This window comes from Haemaphysalis longicornis, unplaced genomic scaffold, assembly GCF_048455015.1.
Source record: "Haemaphysalis longicornis isolate Haplotype H1 unplaced genomic scaffold, Haemaphysalis longicornis Haplotype H1 scaffold_8, whole genome shotgun sequence".
In the NCBI taxonomy this organism is placed as follows: Eukaryota; Metazoa; Arthropoda; class Arachnida; order Ixodida; family Ixodidae; genus Haemaphysalis; species Haemaphysalis longicornis.
In genome coordinates, this window is record NW_027526445.1 from 127283202 (window position 1) to 127300076 (window position 16875).

Sequence of the window (16875 nt, forward strand, 5' to 3'; positions counted from 1 at the left end):
GGCATAGGATAAGACCAGTTTTGTGACGGGTTATTCAAAATCCCCCAAGAAAAAAAAAATCGGTGGGTATGGAAAACTTGTTACGATCTAAAAGTCATAAATACTAGTGCAAAAAGTTGAAGAAGCAAACAGTGGCCTTCAACACGCACAAAAAATGGTATCACTGTGGGTGATTCCAGTCCGTGCAGATGAAAAAAGGGTGTGAAAAGAATTCAACCTGTCCGCAACAGTCATAAGCGCACCGCCACCTTATCTATAACCACGTTCTTCTGAAAACTTCGAGGTGATTTTTTTCTCGCTGTGAAATCTTGTATTGCAATCATTGTTTCTTAAGAAAACTGAGAAAGGTTTTTTTCTTTTTTTTCTAGTGTGAATTCTTGAATTGTACTTATTGTTTTCTGAAATCTGAGAGCTGGTGTGTTTTTTTCTTGCGAAGTTTTCATTGTAATAATTGTTTATCTCTGAAAACTGAAAGCTGATTTTCTGTATATAATTGGGTACATTTTTTCTGTTATTTTGTGTAGTCACATAGTACGTGCCATTTCCCGCAGAGTAGTGCCAAACGGGAGGGGGGAAGGGGGACGTGTCACCTCCTCAGGCTTTTGTAGCCTTTTTGACCGTTCCCATAGACAACTGTGTAGTCATTCCTGTACATGTTGTCGCAATAAACTTTCAACTTTCAACAGTCCCTTCGATAGATACAATACCATCGTCAGAATTCGAATACTTCTTTGTTAGGTATTTTTCACTACAGCCAGGTCTCTGTTAAAATGACAATGTCTGCATTACATGTATTGACTAGAGAATATGGCTTTTCGGGTTTACTCTTAGGGCTACGAATGTTGGAAAGTTAACAAATAGCTTCTTAATGACAGTTAGAAAATTAATAGCAGATTATTATCACCCGCATTGAAGTATGTGCCAGGGTTTTGCTACGCGGGACGATGGCTTGTAACGATGGCTTGGGAAAGGCGTAAGGATGATTCGTCGGCAGAGGTTCGAGTCTACGGTGTTTAGGTTATATTGGGGCGAGATTCTTGAAGTGGAGTAGTAGTGGTAGTAAAAAACGTTTTATTGAGCCGGTGGAGAGGGAATGGTTTTCAATTTCAGGAAGCCGTGTGATGAGAGGGCAGCCTTCGCTATGGAAGCCAAAAGTGTCTAAACATCCAGATAGCTGCCGGTCCCCAGGTTCTCCCACAGCTCAGGTGTGGGAAGGGGGGGATGGAAAAGGGGGGATGATGGGGTTGTGCTTGCACTCTAATATGATATGAAGAACAGTGCGCGTTGTAAACAGAACCTCCATTCGGCAGGAGATTGCGTCGGGAACATACGACGGAGGTTGACTGGGTGAGGGAAGGTATTGCTCTACAGTCGGCGAAGGACCGCAAAATCGCTTGTAATGCCGATGTTGAGATGATATGTAAAGAAGTGACAGGAGGTTAAGGTGGGCTCAAAATAAACAAAATCACTCCCGCACCTTTTTCTCCTTCTTTTTAGCCCTAACCATGCGTCACAAGCCACACAGACAACAGCCGGTTGGAGGTCATGCGACGGCCGCTGAGCAGTATCGCTAGGCGATTGCGGAACTGCTAGCAAGCAAAGCGCCACATTCAGTCAAGCCGTAACGTGAGTGGTGACCCCCATAGGGAAGGACTGTCTGTTCTGACTTTGGTCTTTTGATGGGTGAGGGAACAGGGGGCCCTCCATGCTGCATGTCTTGGCACACCTGCCACTTCCCCTGTCCCCTCGGTGCTTCTTCTCGCGTTTCGATAGCGCCCGTGGGTCTACGTCATGCTTCCCACGAACTACGAGTTCGATGGTGAGCGCGCGGCAGAAAACACCGGGAAGTTCGTTTTACTGACGCGGCGCATTCCCTCGTGCCGAGATCATGAATCCCCCCTCCCCTCCCCCTCCCCGCGTCCAGTTCAGTCACGTGACTGCTAGTCCCTGCATGCCCTAGCTCTTCCCCCCTTATGTTGCTGCTTGAAAATTCAGTATGGGGTTAAAGCTACGTTTGGGCTATGAGGCGCGCCGTAGTGGAGGCCTCCGGAATAATTTCGACCACCCGGGAACTTTCAATATGCGCCGAAATCTCGACAGACGGGTATTTTCGCGTTTCACCGCCGTCTGAAAAGCGGTCACCACGGCCTGGATAAAACCCACGCCCAAACTTCGAAATCTAACTACGAAATGGCCCCGCGCCTTCTCCTTAAGTGCCTAGAAGCGGTGTGAAGTAAGCGGGAGGTCCAGAACTCCGCCTTCCCGTACGCCTCCTGATTGAGACCACGGTGCACCATGCCAACAGTGAGCTGACTTGATGGTTCCGCTTCTATATAGACATTTTTATTTTCTTCGTCCTGGGAGCTTCCATTTTATCAGTGGGCTGTGCTAGCGGCCCTAAAATTGGCACACTGAACAGGAAGATGCAACCGCGCATGCGCAACAGCCCAGACATGCTTTGATCTTATTAAAGATTAACGGATGAAAAGGTTTGTACACCACGGCCGGCACAAGACGTGGAATTGTGAGCGCGGTAAAGGAATCAAATGATGAACCAGGTAACAGGGTTGATGCGCTTTGGAGGCGATACATGGACCAACTACTGGCCTGGCACGAGCTCAGCACGATTACCATCGCCACGAGCCCCATACGAGCTTTAAGTCCAAAAACAAGGACCATTTGAAGTGTGACTGATGCGAGTGCCCGACAGGATGCCCACTAACGACGTTTCGCTGCTGTCTGGGTACATCGAAAAGCAACGACCGATGCACAACGTATTGTTCCGAAAGTCACTTTTCTGAGCAGAGGAATGGAGGACTCGGCCAAATGGCCACATCCTATAAGCGGTGATTGTACCCGGCCTAATCGGCGAAATTTAGCTGCTCCTGTCAGGGCAGGTGCTACGACGGGTAAGCCAATTTGTTAGCAAAGATCTTCTAAGAGGAAGAAAAGAGGTTTGCAGAGAATTGATGGTGCAGTTGAAAACTTCTAAACGAGTTGAAAGTGCGGAGTCATGAGCAGCAGTAATGAGACGTATCAGATGAAAATTACGACCAGTAAAAATGAAATTCAAGGCGTATTTGAATAATACAGTAAGACGTATCTGAGGAAGCATGTATCTATGGACAGGTATGCAGTGTAATTAAACTTCCAGAGTTCAAATACTGAGACATATATGGGATACTTGAGGCGTCTGATATATATTGGTTAATCTGAAAACCTACTTTTGGGCGAAAAAATTAGAACCATCAAACCGTCCTCCATCTAAAACGAAACACGACTCAGTGGCATGATGTAGAACATTCGGAAGTATAGTCTTTGTCAATATGTTCTAGGCCACACCGAAAGCGTCTCGAAAGCTTACGTCTCGAGCGAGGCTGAAACGTTTTATGCCGGAAATCAAAAGAAAACACCTTTCTTTCTCGCTGTCATAAAATCATTTTGTCAAAGTTAAAGCTTAAACTTATTCGTTGAATTCATTGTGGTCTAGAAGGGATAAGCTTGGCCTACAAAATTTTGACAAAGGCTGTACATTACTGTAAAACTAACGCTTCGGCTGCTACAGGAAACTTCAACGCCAACCACGAACAGGGGTTATTAGAACCGAAACGGGAAAGTGACGCCGCTTTAGCGTGTACACACATTCATGGGAGATATCCGTCATTAAGAACCAAGTAGAACAATTGACCGAAAAATTTGAAAATATAATATACTATAGACGACTTAATCTAAGTACTTTAGAGGCCGCATACCTGACGTGTTCTTGGTCTACATATATAAGGTTTGCACTTAGGGAAGTCCTGGCATAAGGACCAGTATATGGGGAATATAAGGAAGTCCTGTATAAGGACCGGAAGACTCGCAGCGTGGCCAAAAGGGCTCACACTATTAATTTTTCTTCGGCGCCATCAACTTGGCCACCAACGAATCCTTACCTCATTATACAGGCCTCCGTGACGAAGTCCTTTTCGGACTCTGGCGAGGAGAGCTCGGGCAACGTCTTCACGGCCACCGGAACCTCAGACACGGGCGATGGCGGCACCTGGCCCTCGCTGGCGCCCGTCGGGGAAGTGGGTGGGACGTTGGTGGGCAGTAAGAAGCCCTGCGATAGACGGCAAGGACACCATTAAGTCCCTGTCGTACTTTATTGACGACATTACCGAAAGCGCTCCTAGGACACCGAAAACGAAACCAAAACAGCTAGCTTTTTGGGAAATCATTCTTCAAGGATGCCTGTCGCGACAGATATCCCCATTCTTTGTTTTTTCTAGAGCTAAACGCTAGGAAGAAGAAGGTCTTGCAGCGAAGGCAAGGTTGACGTCGGGGTGACCCCAAGGACCGACGCCCTAGTTTGACGACATGGCTGTAAATGTAAACATTTTTGCACTACCCGCCTAAGTGTTTGTACGTGGGCTCAGTGCACTCCAAAATTTAGGAAAACAAGCAACAAAGAATATGTGCTATAATTTAAATGTTTAATTACTTAATGTCCTAATTGCATGGCATGCCTGCAAATCGCTAATTATTTACACCACAAGCTCAACCTTTCGTTTATAAGCTCATAGGTCCCAAAAGTTAAGGAAAACACAAAAATAGTTATTTGCATGAAATAAAAAGTCCAGGGCGGGATGGGTCAATATTCCACACAGTGCGTGTCATGCGCTATATATGTACTACGTTTTATGGGGCATGTGGACACAAATAGGGTCACTGTGTACAGAAAGAGTCGTGTCACGTGGCCTTGGTGCCGCTGAAAGGGAAGAACTACGGAAACAGGGCACGTAAGGTACTATTTATATCGCACAATATGTTGTATACATATATCTGGCTTGAAGCAAGTATTTTATACTAGAATACGTCATGTATCCCCATCGCAATCGTTATTATCATGATCCGCTCATCAGAAACGCAGAAGCGAAATGGCTCAGGGGATACTGTTTTTGTGAGAGACAATTGTCTCAGTTACCTGTGTTAGTGAAGACCAGTGGCGGTTTAGAAGAGCTACTCGGAATTGGGCCTCTTAAGTAAAATGGGAAATCATGTCCTTTGTCTGTAGAAGGGGCAATTATATGCTACCCGACGTACTGAGGTGTGCAACCATGAACCCTCTCTTCAAAGAGAGATTTTCTGCTCAATAACAAGAAGAATAGACGTAGGAGAAATGTTGGTGTGTTTCAAGGAGTGACCAGCAGAACTGTGTTTTTCGTTGCTGGTTGCAATAAAGTCAAGAGAATCCCGCAAGGAAAGCCGGAATGAAAACAAAAGCCGATTTTTTAAAGTGTTTTGAGCTCAGTGCAGAAGGCATCGCGAGAAGAAAAAGGAAAGTTTGTCTTAAAGTGCATTCTAACTCTTCTCCCCTTGAGCTGAGGGACCCTTGAGCTGAGGGATTAATAAGGGGACTGTTCATTTCGGTCAAGGGAAAAAAGAGAATGCAAAGCCTGCGCAGTGCAGATCTTCTACAAGATCCAGGAAAATTAGAGCAAATGTTATATGCCAATCGTATTCCTTTCTCTCTTTTTTTCTCTCTCTCTCGGTTTCTCGATTCTCGGTTTATTATCAGGTCAAAATGCGCGCAGATTTTTTTTTTACGTCGCGTCTAAAACACGAACTGAACATTCTCTTATTAATGCGAAGACATTTATTGACCCAATGGATGGAAAAGCCAGCACTTTGTGTCCGGCACCTAACATGGCACCATGTTGGGTTCCAATTCCTAGCGCCAACACAAAGCAGTAGTTTAATGTGCAGTGGCCTAGCCAGCCTAGCCGCATTTGCCCCTTTTCTCTATCGTTGCTTTGGGTGTCAGTTGGTGGCCGGTCGGTGGTTCGGTTGTTTCTCACGCTATCCACGTGTGCGGGCAGGTATTTTTTTTTTTTTGTGAGTGATCTTGCTGCGACGTTTGTGCGAGATACAACGATGTGTGCAGCTAGCGACACAGCCAAGAAGAAGCGACAACAGTAATCGTCCCGACGCGAACGAAGACGCCTGTGGGTCACAGACCACAGAAGAAGATGAGATAGAGTTAAAAATTAATGTTTTACTGCATGCACGTGAAGAAATTCCACGCTTTCACCGCTCGCTGCGAGGATTTACCAGATGAGGTATTGCGCCGAGTGGAATCCGTCATGCGTGCTGCACTCGCCAGGAGAAAATAACTGATTTCTTTAAATAAAGCTGATTTGAAGGGAGTGCAACGTTCTTACTTGAGAGTTTGCTCATCTGCACACGCATGTACTTCCAAGTTAGGTCATTTTCACTCCTATGTATAAGCAATGGCATATAGCCGCTAGTTTTTCATTACAACGATATTTCAAAACAACGAATGATTTTGGGTGGTCCCGTGTGATCCGTTATATCGAGATTAGACTGTAGCAGGAATTCCAGACAGATCCTCTACACTACAATGGCTGACGCTCAGGTGTGTGTGAGCCCAGTCTTAAAAATTCGAATGTCGTCGGACGGCACTATAGACACTGCGTACGAGAAAAATGTTATCAATTTGACGTCCACGACGGGTGGTCGAGGCTGACCTGGTAGACCTCTCCGAAGGCGCCCTGCCCGAGGGCCTTGACGAGCGTGAGGCTCTCCCTGGGGATGTCAGTGAGGTCCTGCAGGGTGCACGTGGAGCCCCCGAACTCGTAGTTTGGGTTGAACTCGGTCACCATGCCCGTGGCCTGGCGCAGACGGCTCAGCTGAACCTCGGGGTTGTTGCCGCCCAGGGGCTCCGGGCTCAGCGAGGAAGGGAGCTTCTTGCGGGAACCGGGGCACCGGGGGACTGCACGGGGGAGGAGAGCGGGACCACGCGCTCTCAGTTTCTTGCATCTGATCGTCGAGTGCCGCAAACTTTAGGTAAGATCTGTAAGATCTGTGAAACCTTGTTTTTGTAAAAACTGTACTGAACTACTTCATAAAACTGAACTGAACTGAAGGCTGTGCATATGAAAAAGGATGAAGTGCTTGTTGGGCTTGTTGGTACATTGGGGCTGTTGGTACATTATATCGTTTGTACATTACATTATCGTTGTACATTATATCGTTTGTTGGTACATTATATCGTTGCTACATTATTACATTATATCTGAAGGGCCTGTTGGTACATTATATCGTTTAAAAACAGGGCCGAAGAAGGGACAAATGAAGGCACAGAGGACACTGGCGCTGACGAACAACTGTGCGAGTTTTAATTCGCAGGAAAATGTACATGAAAAGCGAAGGGAAGGGAACAAGAAACAAAAGAAAAAACAAAATAAATTTTTGACGTAAAACGTGATAGCAACAGGTTAGTTAGTGTTGTCTGTACCTTTCCTTGTCCCGACTTCCGCGCTGTTTTTAAACGATATACTGCGTATTTGGTTTGGTTATGCTCGCGTATCCCCGACTGTAAGCGTTAGTCCTCTCTCTAGAACGAACATCGGGCCTCGTCGTGGATGTGAAGAGATGAAGATGAGGATGTGAAGAGATGTGAAGGATGAAGAGATAAGATGAAAAGCGAATTGAAGAATCGTCAGACTTTTGCCCACTTTGTCAAAAACGCTCCTGGAAAGGTAGGTAGACCCTTATTTGAGGGGAATCTCAAAGACAGATGCGGGGAGAGGATTTAGGAGGAGGGAAAAAAAGTCATTCTGTTTCGTAAGGGACGGGGGCAGCCCCAGCTAAACAACCCGTGCCAGCTAGGCCACTCTTAATAGACAAAATTTTTGCGTTATGAAGTAATAATTTGTCTATTGATGTAAATTTGATTTCATTTGGCTTCATTTCAGGGGGAGCGGGGGGGGGGGTGTCAAAATTCTGAGCAATGCTTTGCGAAATGAGGACGGTCCCATAAAAAATGTTCCAAGTCTTCTCGGGTAATAATTTCGCAGAAGAAACATTTAGAAGCGAGATGAGGAGATATTTACTTGCTAAGGTTGTGCGGAATGTATGCTGCGTTGGAGGCCCAGGCTATTGATGAAGATTTCGCCGGTGCGGGGTAAAGGGGTACTATCTGTCGTTTTTAAAGTAGTTGAGTTGAAACAGAAGTGAAGTAAATTTTGGTGTGGGTAAGTTGCGCAATTGAACGGGTACTCACAGCCGACGACGAAGAAGAGGATGACGGCAACGGTGACCAGGACGCAGAGGATGATGACCACCAAGTGGTGTGTGGGAAGCTTGTACTCGCCGTTCCCCATCGCATTGGCGGAAGAGGCTGAGTAGACAGATAAGAGCACACATTAGCCACGCCGCGGGGTTTCCACATAGACGGTTTTGTCTGTGCTCGTACATATCATCACTTCATTGTCGAGCCATAAATACCGACCCGAGAAGCAAAAAAAGAAATGGGTGGTTACACCTAGCACCAGGGCCGCATATAGCCGTCGACAACCAAGCAACGGGGGCGCTTAAGCATTGCTCGAGTTGTTACAGCTGATCAGTAAATTCTTCGCTTCCCCGTCAACCATGGTTCGTTTTACTTGTCCGGCCACCACGTAACAATATACATGGCAAAAAAAAAAACAAAAAAAAACTAACAGGCAAGCATACCAATCGGTGTTTTAAAACTACAACATCCCCATTTCCGTATGTTTGCCGTACTACAAATTTATAAATACCAATGTGGGCGTGGAAATGAAAGCCGTGTATAAATATGTGTCAGTAGGTCTAAGCACATGGCAATAAAAAAATTAGATAAACATAAAAGAACGGTGAATAACGATGTTCCGAAACCAATCTTGGTTATGGTAAGGTAGCACTTCAAAGGCTTGTTTGAATTTGTTGAATGTGTTGGAAGACGTAACTTTACGGCTTTAAAAAGACATTGGCAATCAAGAGACTGGAAGCAAAGTAAAGGAAAAGCGGAATAACTCGATGGGGAAATGAGAGCAAGAAATTCGGTGGCAAATAATTGATCTGCAAATCACAGAATAGGAGCTATTGGAATTGGAAGTCAGTGGTAGAGGCTTTCTCCCTGAAGTTGGCATAAGACAGACTGGTGATGAGGATATAAAGGTAGCAACGGCGGTGAAGATGATGGCGGCATTGCATAGTGAGATTACCGAGGACTGCACCGTCTGCTTGCTGTTGCAGTAAAAAAAAAAAAAAAAAAAAACAACTGCTAGGTGTTTGAGGTGACGTCAAAACCAAAGAGTTAATTTTCGCACATTGGCTTGTGAGCCACAGTGGGACCCTTTTCCGTCTATACCCTGCTTCGCACACCATACTGCAAACGGCCGCCTATGAGTCACGTGACGGCCGCCGATGAGCAGTAGCGCGAGGTGACTGTGAACTGCTAGCAAGTGAAGCGCCATTCACTGGCAAGCCTTAAAGGGGTCCTGAAATGCCTTCCGCCAATGCATGGATGTACATGTAACCAAATAAAGCAATGTATTAGCAATGTCCTCCTGCAAGAATTTTGTTAAAGCGATGAGTATTAGCTGAGAAATCGTAAATCGAAAACCGCGCATTATCGTCGCGCCGTATTTCCTCCTCCTTTCAACTGTTTCTTCTCTGTTGGCCTCCCCTCCCATGATGCTTCGCTCCTCAGCGGTGACGTACTTCCGCTATTGCGCTCCCACAGACTGCCGTCTGCTACGGGCCAGCTCTTTCGGCTTTTTCATCTTTTTTGACACCATGGACACTCCTCTAAAGGCTGGAAAAGCGAACGAAAGACCTGGCCGCATGTGTGCGGCCTGGCCTTGCCCTTTCGCGGTGTACGTAGCTGCAGTTGGTATCGGCGGCGAACTCGCAGCCGCGCAGGGAGAATCGTGCGCTCGTTCCCTTTGGTGCACCGCGCACTGTTTATCCAAAAAGCGCGGTCTCAGATGTGGGCCCGCTGGTGCCGGGTCTTATTTTGCGGCGGTTGTAATTCCTACTACCGGCGGCATGTGAAAAAAAGACATTTTAAACCGACACAGAACCCGTGCACAAAACGCGCCGGATCGGATTGCTTTATCAGTGGCGATGAACGGGAAGGCGCAGAGCAAACCAACGCCGCACTCGAGAAGCGAACATCCGTGTTGCCAAGCTGCACCCGTGTGTTGGATTCAATACTGATGGGAAAGCGTTGTTTGAACTTGTTTTGATAGTCGTAAAATGTTCAGGCACTCCGGCACTCCGCTAGCAGATCAGCCGGCGAGTCATTTCGGAAAACATTTAACAGATGGCGCCGTATGCATTAGCATGTCGCAACGCAAAACTGATGAGACGTTCTACTAAAACTCCCCTCGCGATGTTTACGTAGCGGGACGCAAAAATTTAGCGTTTAGCGTATGCAAAGGCACAAACGCTGTACTAAAACTCTCTATTAGCAGCAAAATAGCGTGCGTACGTGAGGCTGCTTCCGTTTACAAAGCTGCACGCCGAGCGCTTACGTTTCAAACATAGTGACATCGTTTAAATACACTCGCAAGCACAGTGTAACGTAGTCACATATCAACCGTATGCTCAGGCGACAAGCAAGAGCTTATTTTATGTGGGACGGAGATTGCGCATAAAGGCCCGTTCGCACTTGCGACGAAAGCGAGCGAAAGCGATGGGAATTTCGTCGCTTTGTCGCGCGACGATCGTGTTTGTCGAATTGTCGGGAGAAATTTTCGTTGCGCGACAGAATTCCCGTCGCTTTCGCTCGCTTTCGTCGCAAGCGGGATTGGAAAGTTCTGCCGCTGCCGTCTGCTACGCAGCGCGGAGGCAACCGCGCTATCTGCTCGGGCCGGACGAACGCGCACACTCCCGCACGGCAGCGCCCCAAGAGGCAGCCGGCCGCGTACATCGCTCCCGGCGCCCGCCTGGGGCCCGCCCTCGGCACACTAGCAACACTATAGCCAGTATATTTCAGGCACAGTAATGGAGGAAATATCTTTTGCTTCCGATGAACCAAGTTCTTTGCCCCTGTGTTTTTAAATACGTGAAGTGGTTAGCACGTCGCCCTCACGCAGCTCTGTATCGTCGTAGCATCGCTGACTGTCCGAACGAAGCTTGCAGCTAAGCCAATGCAGCGACCGAAGCTGTGTGTGTGTGTGCATCGTCTCCTGTGTGTAGCGTTCGTTTCGCGATGAAATGCGAAGTTGTACTTCTGCGGGTGGATAGTGCTTCCCATGGTCTGGATTATCTTTCTTGAACGACGAACGACTCAACCTCGCATGGGGTATGTGTAGTGTGCCTGGCTAAAAGCCTTCTCGCTTGCGTGCCAGAGTTCAGTGACTTGCTGTTCGTCCCCGCAAACAAGGCGCGAGGTGAGTGCCGAATTTACGACGGGCAGGAGGAAGCAACCGGTCGTCTGTCAATCCCGGTTCAGACTTGCAACGCATGTTGTGACGTTGGTTCGTTCGAAACGCATGTCTGGTTTGTTTTGAAGTTGAATAAAATGTATGCGTCAAACCCGGGCATTCGGCTCAGGGCGTTCTCTGCGATTGCACAAAAGAAGTGCCACGGGGCTTCAACGCTTTCTTTAGGGAACGTACTCAGGTAAGAGAATATCCATATCGTGTTATGGCCGTGTTGCATTCAATACGAACGGTTAAGCGTTTGTTTACAGTTGTTTCGTTTGTCGTAAAATGTCCAAGCACTCCACTCCGCTGGCAGATCAGCCGGCGAGCCGACGCTGAGCAGACGACTCATCTCTTTACCGGAAGTGCGTGAAAAAGCCGCCCAATAGCAGGATGTCTAGCTCATGACGAACATATGGGAATCGATGATGTAGACATGTGGAGATGGCGGCGTCCAAAAACACGAAGGGAAGGGTGTGAAAAAAGCGGCAAACTTTGCAACAAAAGTGTGAGCTTTCCGCTGCGCGTAAAAGAGTAATACTTGGCACAGCTGACGTTGACGACCCAATCTAACGATTGCGCTAGTTCATTTAGTGTGCTCAAAGTGCCTTTCAGGGCCCCTTTAACGATGACTGTGGCCCTAACAGGAAAGGACTGTCTTTTCTGATTTTCTTTTGATATTTATAGTGAGGCAGCATGGGGCCGGCAGTACTGAATGGTTCTCAGTAGGCTGCTTTCCTTGCTCCTTTAGTTCTTTTAGGGGCGAAGCTCCTTAGGGCGTGGGTCTGTCCATCCTCAACGTATGTATGTAGCCACCTCTAGTTTAGTTCTTGGATTGTTTACTAGATGGCGTGGCTACCTCTAGTTTAGTTCTTGGATTGTTTACTAGATGGCGGTACTTGTATATGATGAAAAGAGGATTGTTTACTAGATGGCGTGGCTACCTCTAGTTTAGTTCTTGGATTGTTTACTAGATGGCGGGGAGCGTTGTACAATAAAATCCGTTCGCTGTTGGCGCGCGCTCGGAGTCGCCCGACGGATAAGGCTGCAGATGTGCGAGCCCGCGAGGCAAAAGCGCTCCGTGAAGCTGCGCGACGCCGCCGCCAAGATCCTGCCGTACGAGAGCGGAAGGCCGAAGCGTGTTGTCTGGCTGCGCGACGCCGCCGCCAAGATCCCAGCGTTCGAGAACGAGAGGCCCAAGCGTCACGGCAACGGCGCGAGGACCCTGCCGTACGCGAAGCGGCACGGCTGCGGCGCGAAGAGGATCTCCAAAACGTCAGAGAACGGGAAGCGGCGAGAAAGCGCGCGTATCGGCAGGCAGACCCCGATGCAGTGAGAGCTCGTGAGGCGTCTGCAAAACGCATCAGGCGAGCTCAGCCCCAAGGTGCCGACGCGCGGTTTAAGCGAGACTTTCTAGACGTTACGTTCAGACACAGATGTAGTGGGCGAACTTTCACTGAAGAGTCACGGTTTTACCGATGATTTCCCCTCAGGAGCTTCGCCCACTCATCATCATTCACCCCGTGGATATGCTGTGAATTTTTCTCGCCTAGCAACAGCATACGTGCGCCTACGTCATGTTTCTCACGGACGACGACTTCGGTGGTGAGCATGCGCTACACAAGAAAACACCGGGAGGTTCGTTTTCCCCCTGGTTTTTCGTGCCAAGCTCGTGAACCCACTACCACTCTTACAGGTTGCGATATTCTGTCTCCGACGACGAAGAAGAAGAAGATGATGATGATGACGATTGGTAATGGTATATCCTTTGTAGCAAGGTAATGATGTGTCATCTTAAACAAAAAATACCCCAATATACCTATGTTTATACTCTTCGTTTAATACTAGTGCTAGCGCTGCTCTTAGGGCAGGCACAAAATTTTTTTTTTTTCTTTTACAGGTGGTAGCTGTCCTGGGCGATATTTCCCACTACTTTTCGTCCACCAGCATTCTAACCTTCTTTTCATCATCTCGACATCCCTGAAGTTAACTCCTGGGATTCTCTTGGGTGTTAACTCCTGGTGAAGTCCTGGGGCTTCTGGAAGCCGAATATTCCCCGCATGTAGACTTGGATGGATACATTCACTTTCCAACACTATGTGTTTCATAGTTTCTGTTTCTTCTCCGCAGAGCACGCACACCCAATCATTTTGTGTATACTTCGCCTACAAAGCTCTTAGTTCGCAAGCAATCTGCTCTAGCCTCAAAAAGCAACTGTTACAATATTTACTTACTGTTACACCTAGCTGTCACACTGGTACACCTAGCAACTGCTACTGCTACACCTAGCAAGGCTCACAGTTACACCTAGCGCCATCTGATGGTCTCCTTTGAGCATATCCGCTAATCTCTTGAGCAGTTGCTAAAGGAGCTCGCTGTTCGGCCTCCATGACCCAGTGGTAGAGCCGAGGGTTTTGACGGCAGCGGCCAGGGTTTGAGGCCCAGCCCTTCTAACAATTTCTTTTAAGGCGAAAGCACTAAATCGGCCATTGAAAAAAAATGCCATCGTCCGCGTCCGTAACAGAAACGGTTCCTTCCAAAGCATTCCATATCACGAGGCGTTTTATAGCGCGGCAATAGCGACAGGTAATCGTTCACGCTATAGTGCACCGCAGATGAAGAGAGCGGAAGCACGCAGCCAAACGAGCGAACAGACAACAGCGAAATTCGCCATCGTCGTTGACTCTGCCAGCAGAAGCGCAACGTGTAGGAGACAGATCGAAGCCGTTCGAAAGCGTAAGTAAAGTGCCTCAATCATAAAAATTACGAAGCCCATCGACAAGCCTTTAAATGAATGCTTTGGCGTTCTTTTTTGTTTGCCTAGTCGTGATTTCTTAACGATATAATATGCTCTTTGACTAGTTACGCGCCTTGTTTACATAAATAAACGTTCTCTGCATCCTTTAAGGTCGGCTCAGTTGCGGAGTGCAGACTGCCGCAAAGTCTAACTGACGGTATGCATCGCGCCCATAGTAGCGGGGTTGCACCTACACGACAACATAATTTGCCCCCCTCCACACAACACAGTGACGCATGTCACGTGGCTTCTAGTTCCCGAACGCCATAGGCCTCAATGCCGTGCAACAGTTGGCCTCTCGCCGTTGCTCGCTTCTTCCGTTGCGGCCTCCAGTCCATCGGGGCCCTTAAGTCTGCTGACATTCTTTGAGTGAGAAAGCGTTGTGGCTTCTCCTGGCGATACTTATTAACGACCTCTTTATACTAAAAACGCATTTAAAGAAGTCCGCCGACCATTCAGTGCTCCGTACTGACAAGCTACGGATCTGCATTACGGTAGCTTCACAAAACCTGCATTACACACACGCGATGTAGCGGTTAAGTATCGCCAAAAGACTACTTAGTGCTTTCGCGTTTAGAGTAGACAAGTATTTTTGCATTTTCTTGGCGCGACTTCGTTCTTTTTAAAAGTACCTCGAAAACCATGGTCTTCGGGCGTCGGCATTGTAGTGGTTAACCCACTTGCCTGCTACCACGTGTAACGATACCCCTATTTATTTATTTATTTATTTATTTATTTATTTATTTATTTATTTATTTATTTATTTATTTATTTCATTATTTATTTATTTATTTATTTATTTGGTCGGTCGGTCGGTCGGTCGGTCGGTCGGTCGGTCGGTCGGTCGGTTGGTTGGTTGGTTGGTGGGTTGGTTAATTGGTTGGTTGGTTGGTTGGTTGGTTGGTTGGTTGGTTGGTTGGTTGGTTGGTTGGTTGGTTGGTTGGTTGGTTGGTTGGTTAAGATACCCTTATGGCCTTGGGGCATTAGTGATGGGAGTGGAACGTGAGTACTACAACGAAAACAAAGATAACGAACATAAGATAACCTGGCAACGCGTGTACAAGCAAAAAAATAAAAGAGAAAGGAATTCAGCCAAAACTTCCCACTTTTTGTTGCCACGTTTTCCCACACATGCCCTGTTTTTTTGCTTTACTGAGATGACGGCGCGCAGGTTTTTGGTATTATTACCTGCTCATAACGCCAGGTTTCCGGCGTATTTTTGGACACATGGGACACAACGTTTTTGGGACACATCAGAAAATTCGGAATGGAACACATAACTGGACACACCTTAAGGAGGGTTTTTCTAGTGCGCATGCGCTCTAACTTGGAGACCGTTGGCTTGCACCTCACCGTGGCAGTTGAATCCGTCTCGGGCCAGCCTGTAGCCGAGGGGGCAGGCGCACTTGAACGTGGCCGGCGCCAGGGTGCGCGCCAGGCAGAAGTGCTTGCAGGGGCAACGGGCATCCGCAGCCGCCACGATCACCACCATGGAGTCGCCGAAACCCTGCAGTCACGCATGTACCGAGCACCTTTAAAAAAAAAACTTCAATATAATATGCTATGCACAAAATTGAGCAGAGGAACTCTTATGTGTGAAGGCAAAACAGCACGCTGCGGATACAGCAGATTTGGAAACAATCCTGTCTCCCTAATTAACAGTCCATTACATAACACAAGAGACTTCACCTTCGACAATTTCAATGTTCCCCTAACTGAAAAACCATTTCCTGTTGTTACATGTCAAATATTGTCCCCCGTATTAAACGTGTACAGTAACTTGTTTTTCTTTCGGATTGCAGTATGATCGTTTGTGCACGACCGCAAAGATTGCGGCCTTATTATATAAATAGATATACGCCTTATGTATCACGCTGTATCAGCAGTTAGACTTTATTTAACTTGGTGATACTACAGTATGTTTAGCACTTTGACTTAATAACGTGACTGCTTGTAAAAATGCATTTCGAAAGCTGAACCCACGACTCGCTCTTGACCATGGGTCCAAGCCCTATTTGCCAATATTTTGTTCTTATTGACTGATTGATTGATATTCTGCGCAGGCAATAACTTCCAAAGAGAATAGCCGTTGTGGCTCTGAGGCTGTTCGTAGAGTCAAGCCCCATTGTTACCTACAGACGTAGTGGGCTTGTTGGTTAAAACGCACCAGGGAGGGACACAGACAAGCGCCGGATCTTAACTCTTTTTCAACCGAATGAAATCTTTAGTTGAGAGTCAGGGCTTTTCCGTCTCCTTCCCTTTCAATTGTGCGTTTTTGTCTTGTTTTGCGCTGCAATCGCCTAAGACAGGGTTTACTATAGACGGCAAATGTGCTCGCCCTCTACCGGGTGACTAGAGTAGTAGAGTTTAGTGCGAGGATTACTATATGTGAACATCCCGACATAGGCCCATTCAAGGGACTACCCGTATCGACAAACTATGATTACGACCCTCCAAGGCGCCGTAGCAAGTATTGAATCTACCTTTTCCGATCTCGGCCTCTTCTTAGCCGTTAGCAAAAATTTCTCTCAGTTTTCCGTCGCAATCCAAGTCCTCTTTTAATCTCCTCGCATCAGGGTTGCCACCACACCGATAACCACGAACTCGCCCACTAGGAATACCCGTCCGCTACAAAAGCAGCCCGACTGTACGGCTCAACCAAATCAGACATAAAACTCGACTCAGTGTGCCATTTGAAGACTATCAATTAAACACGGAGGGGAAAAGCCAAAAGTAGTGTAGCCACTTGCCCGCACCGTGGCAGTCAGTATGCTTACATATGGAGCCCAACTTCAACATTGAATTGTACTCAACTACACGCTCTCAACGCTCTACATA

At 47.3% G+C, this 16875-nt stretch overlaps 1 protein-coding gene across 1 annotated transcript in view; it reads right to left on the reverse strand.

Moving 5' to 3' along the window:
• Nucleotides 1–16875, reverse strand: part of Alk (Anaplastic lymphoma kinase) — a 209341-nt gene that overhangs the window by 18630 nt on the left and 173836 nt on the right. The window contains exons 17-20 of the mRNA XM_077682125.1: nt 15391–15544; nt 8069–8185; nt 6531–6775; nt 3936–4102 (exon numbers count right to left, since the gene is read on the reverse strand). Coding sequence (XP_077538251.1) covers nt 3936–4102; nt 6531–6775; nt 8069–8185; nt 15391–15544 — 683 coding nt within the window. The remainder of the gene's footprint in view (nt 1–3935; nt 4103–6530; nt 6776–8068; nt 8186–15390; nt 15545–16875) is intronic.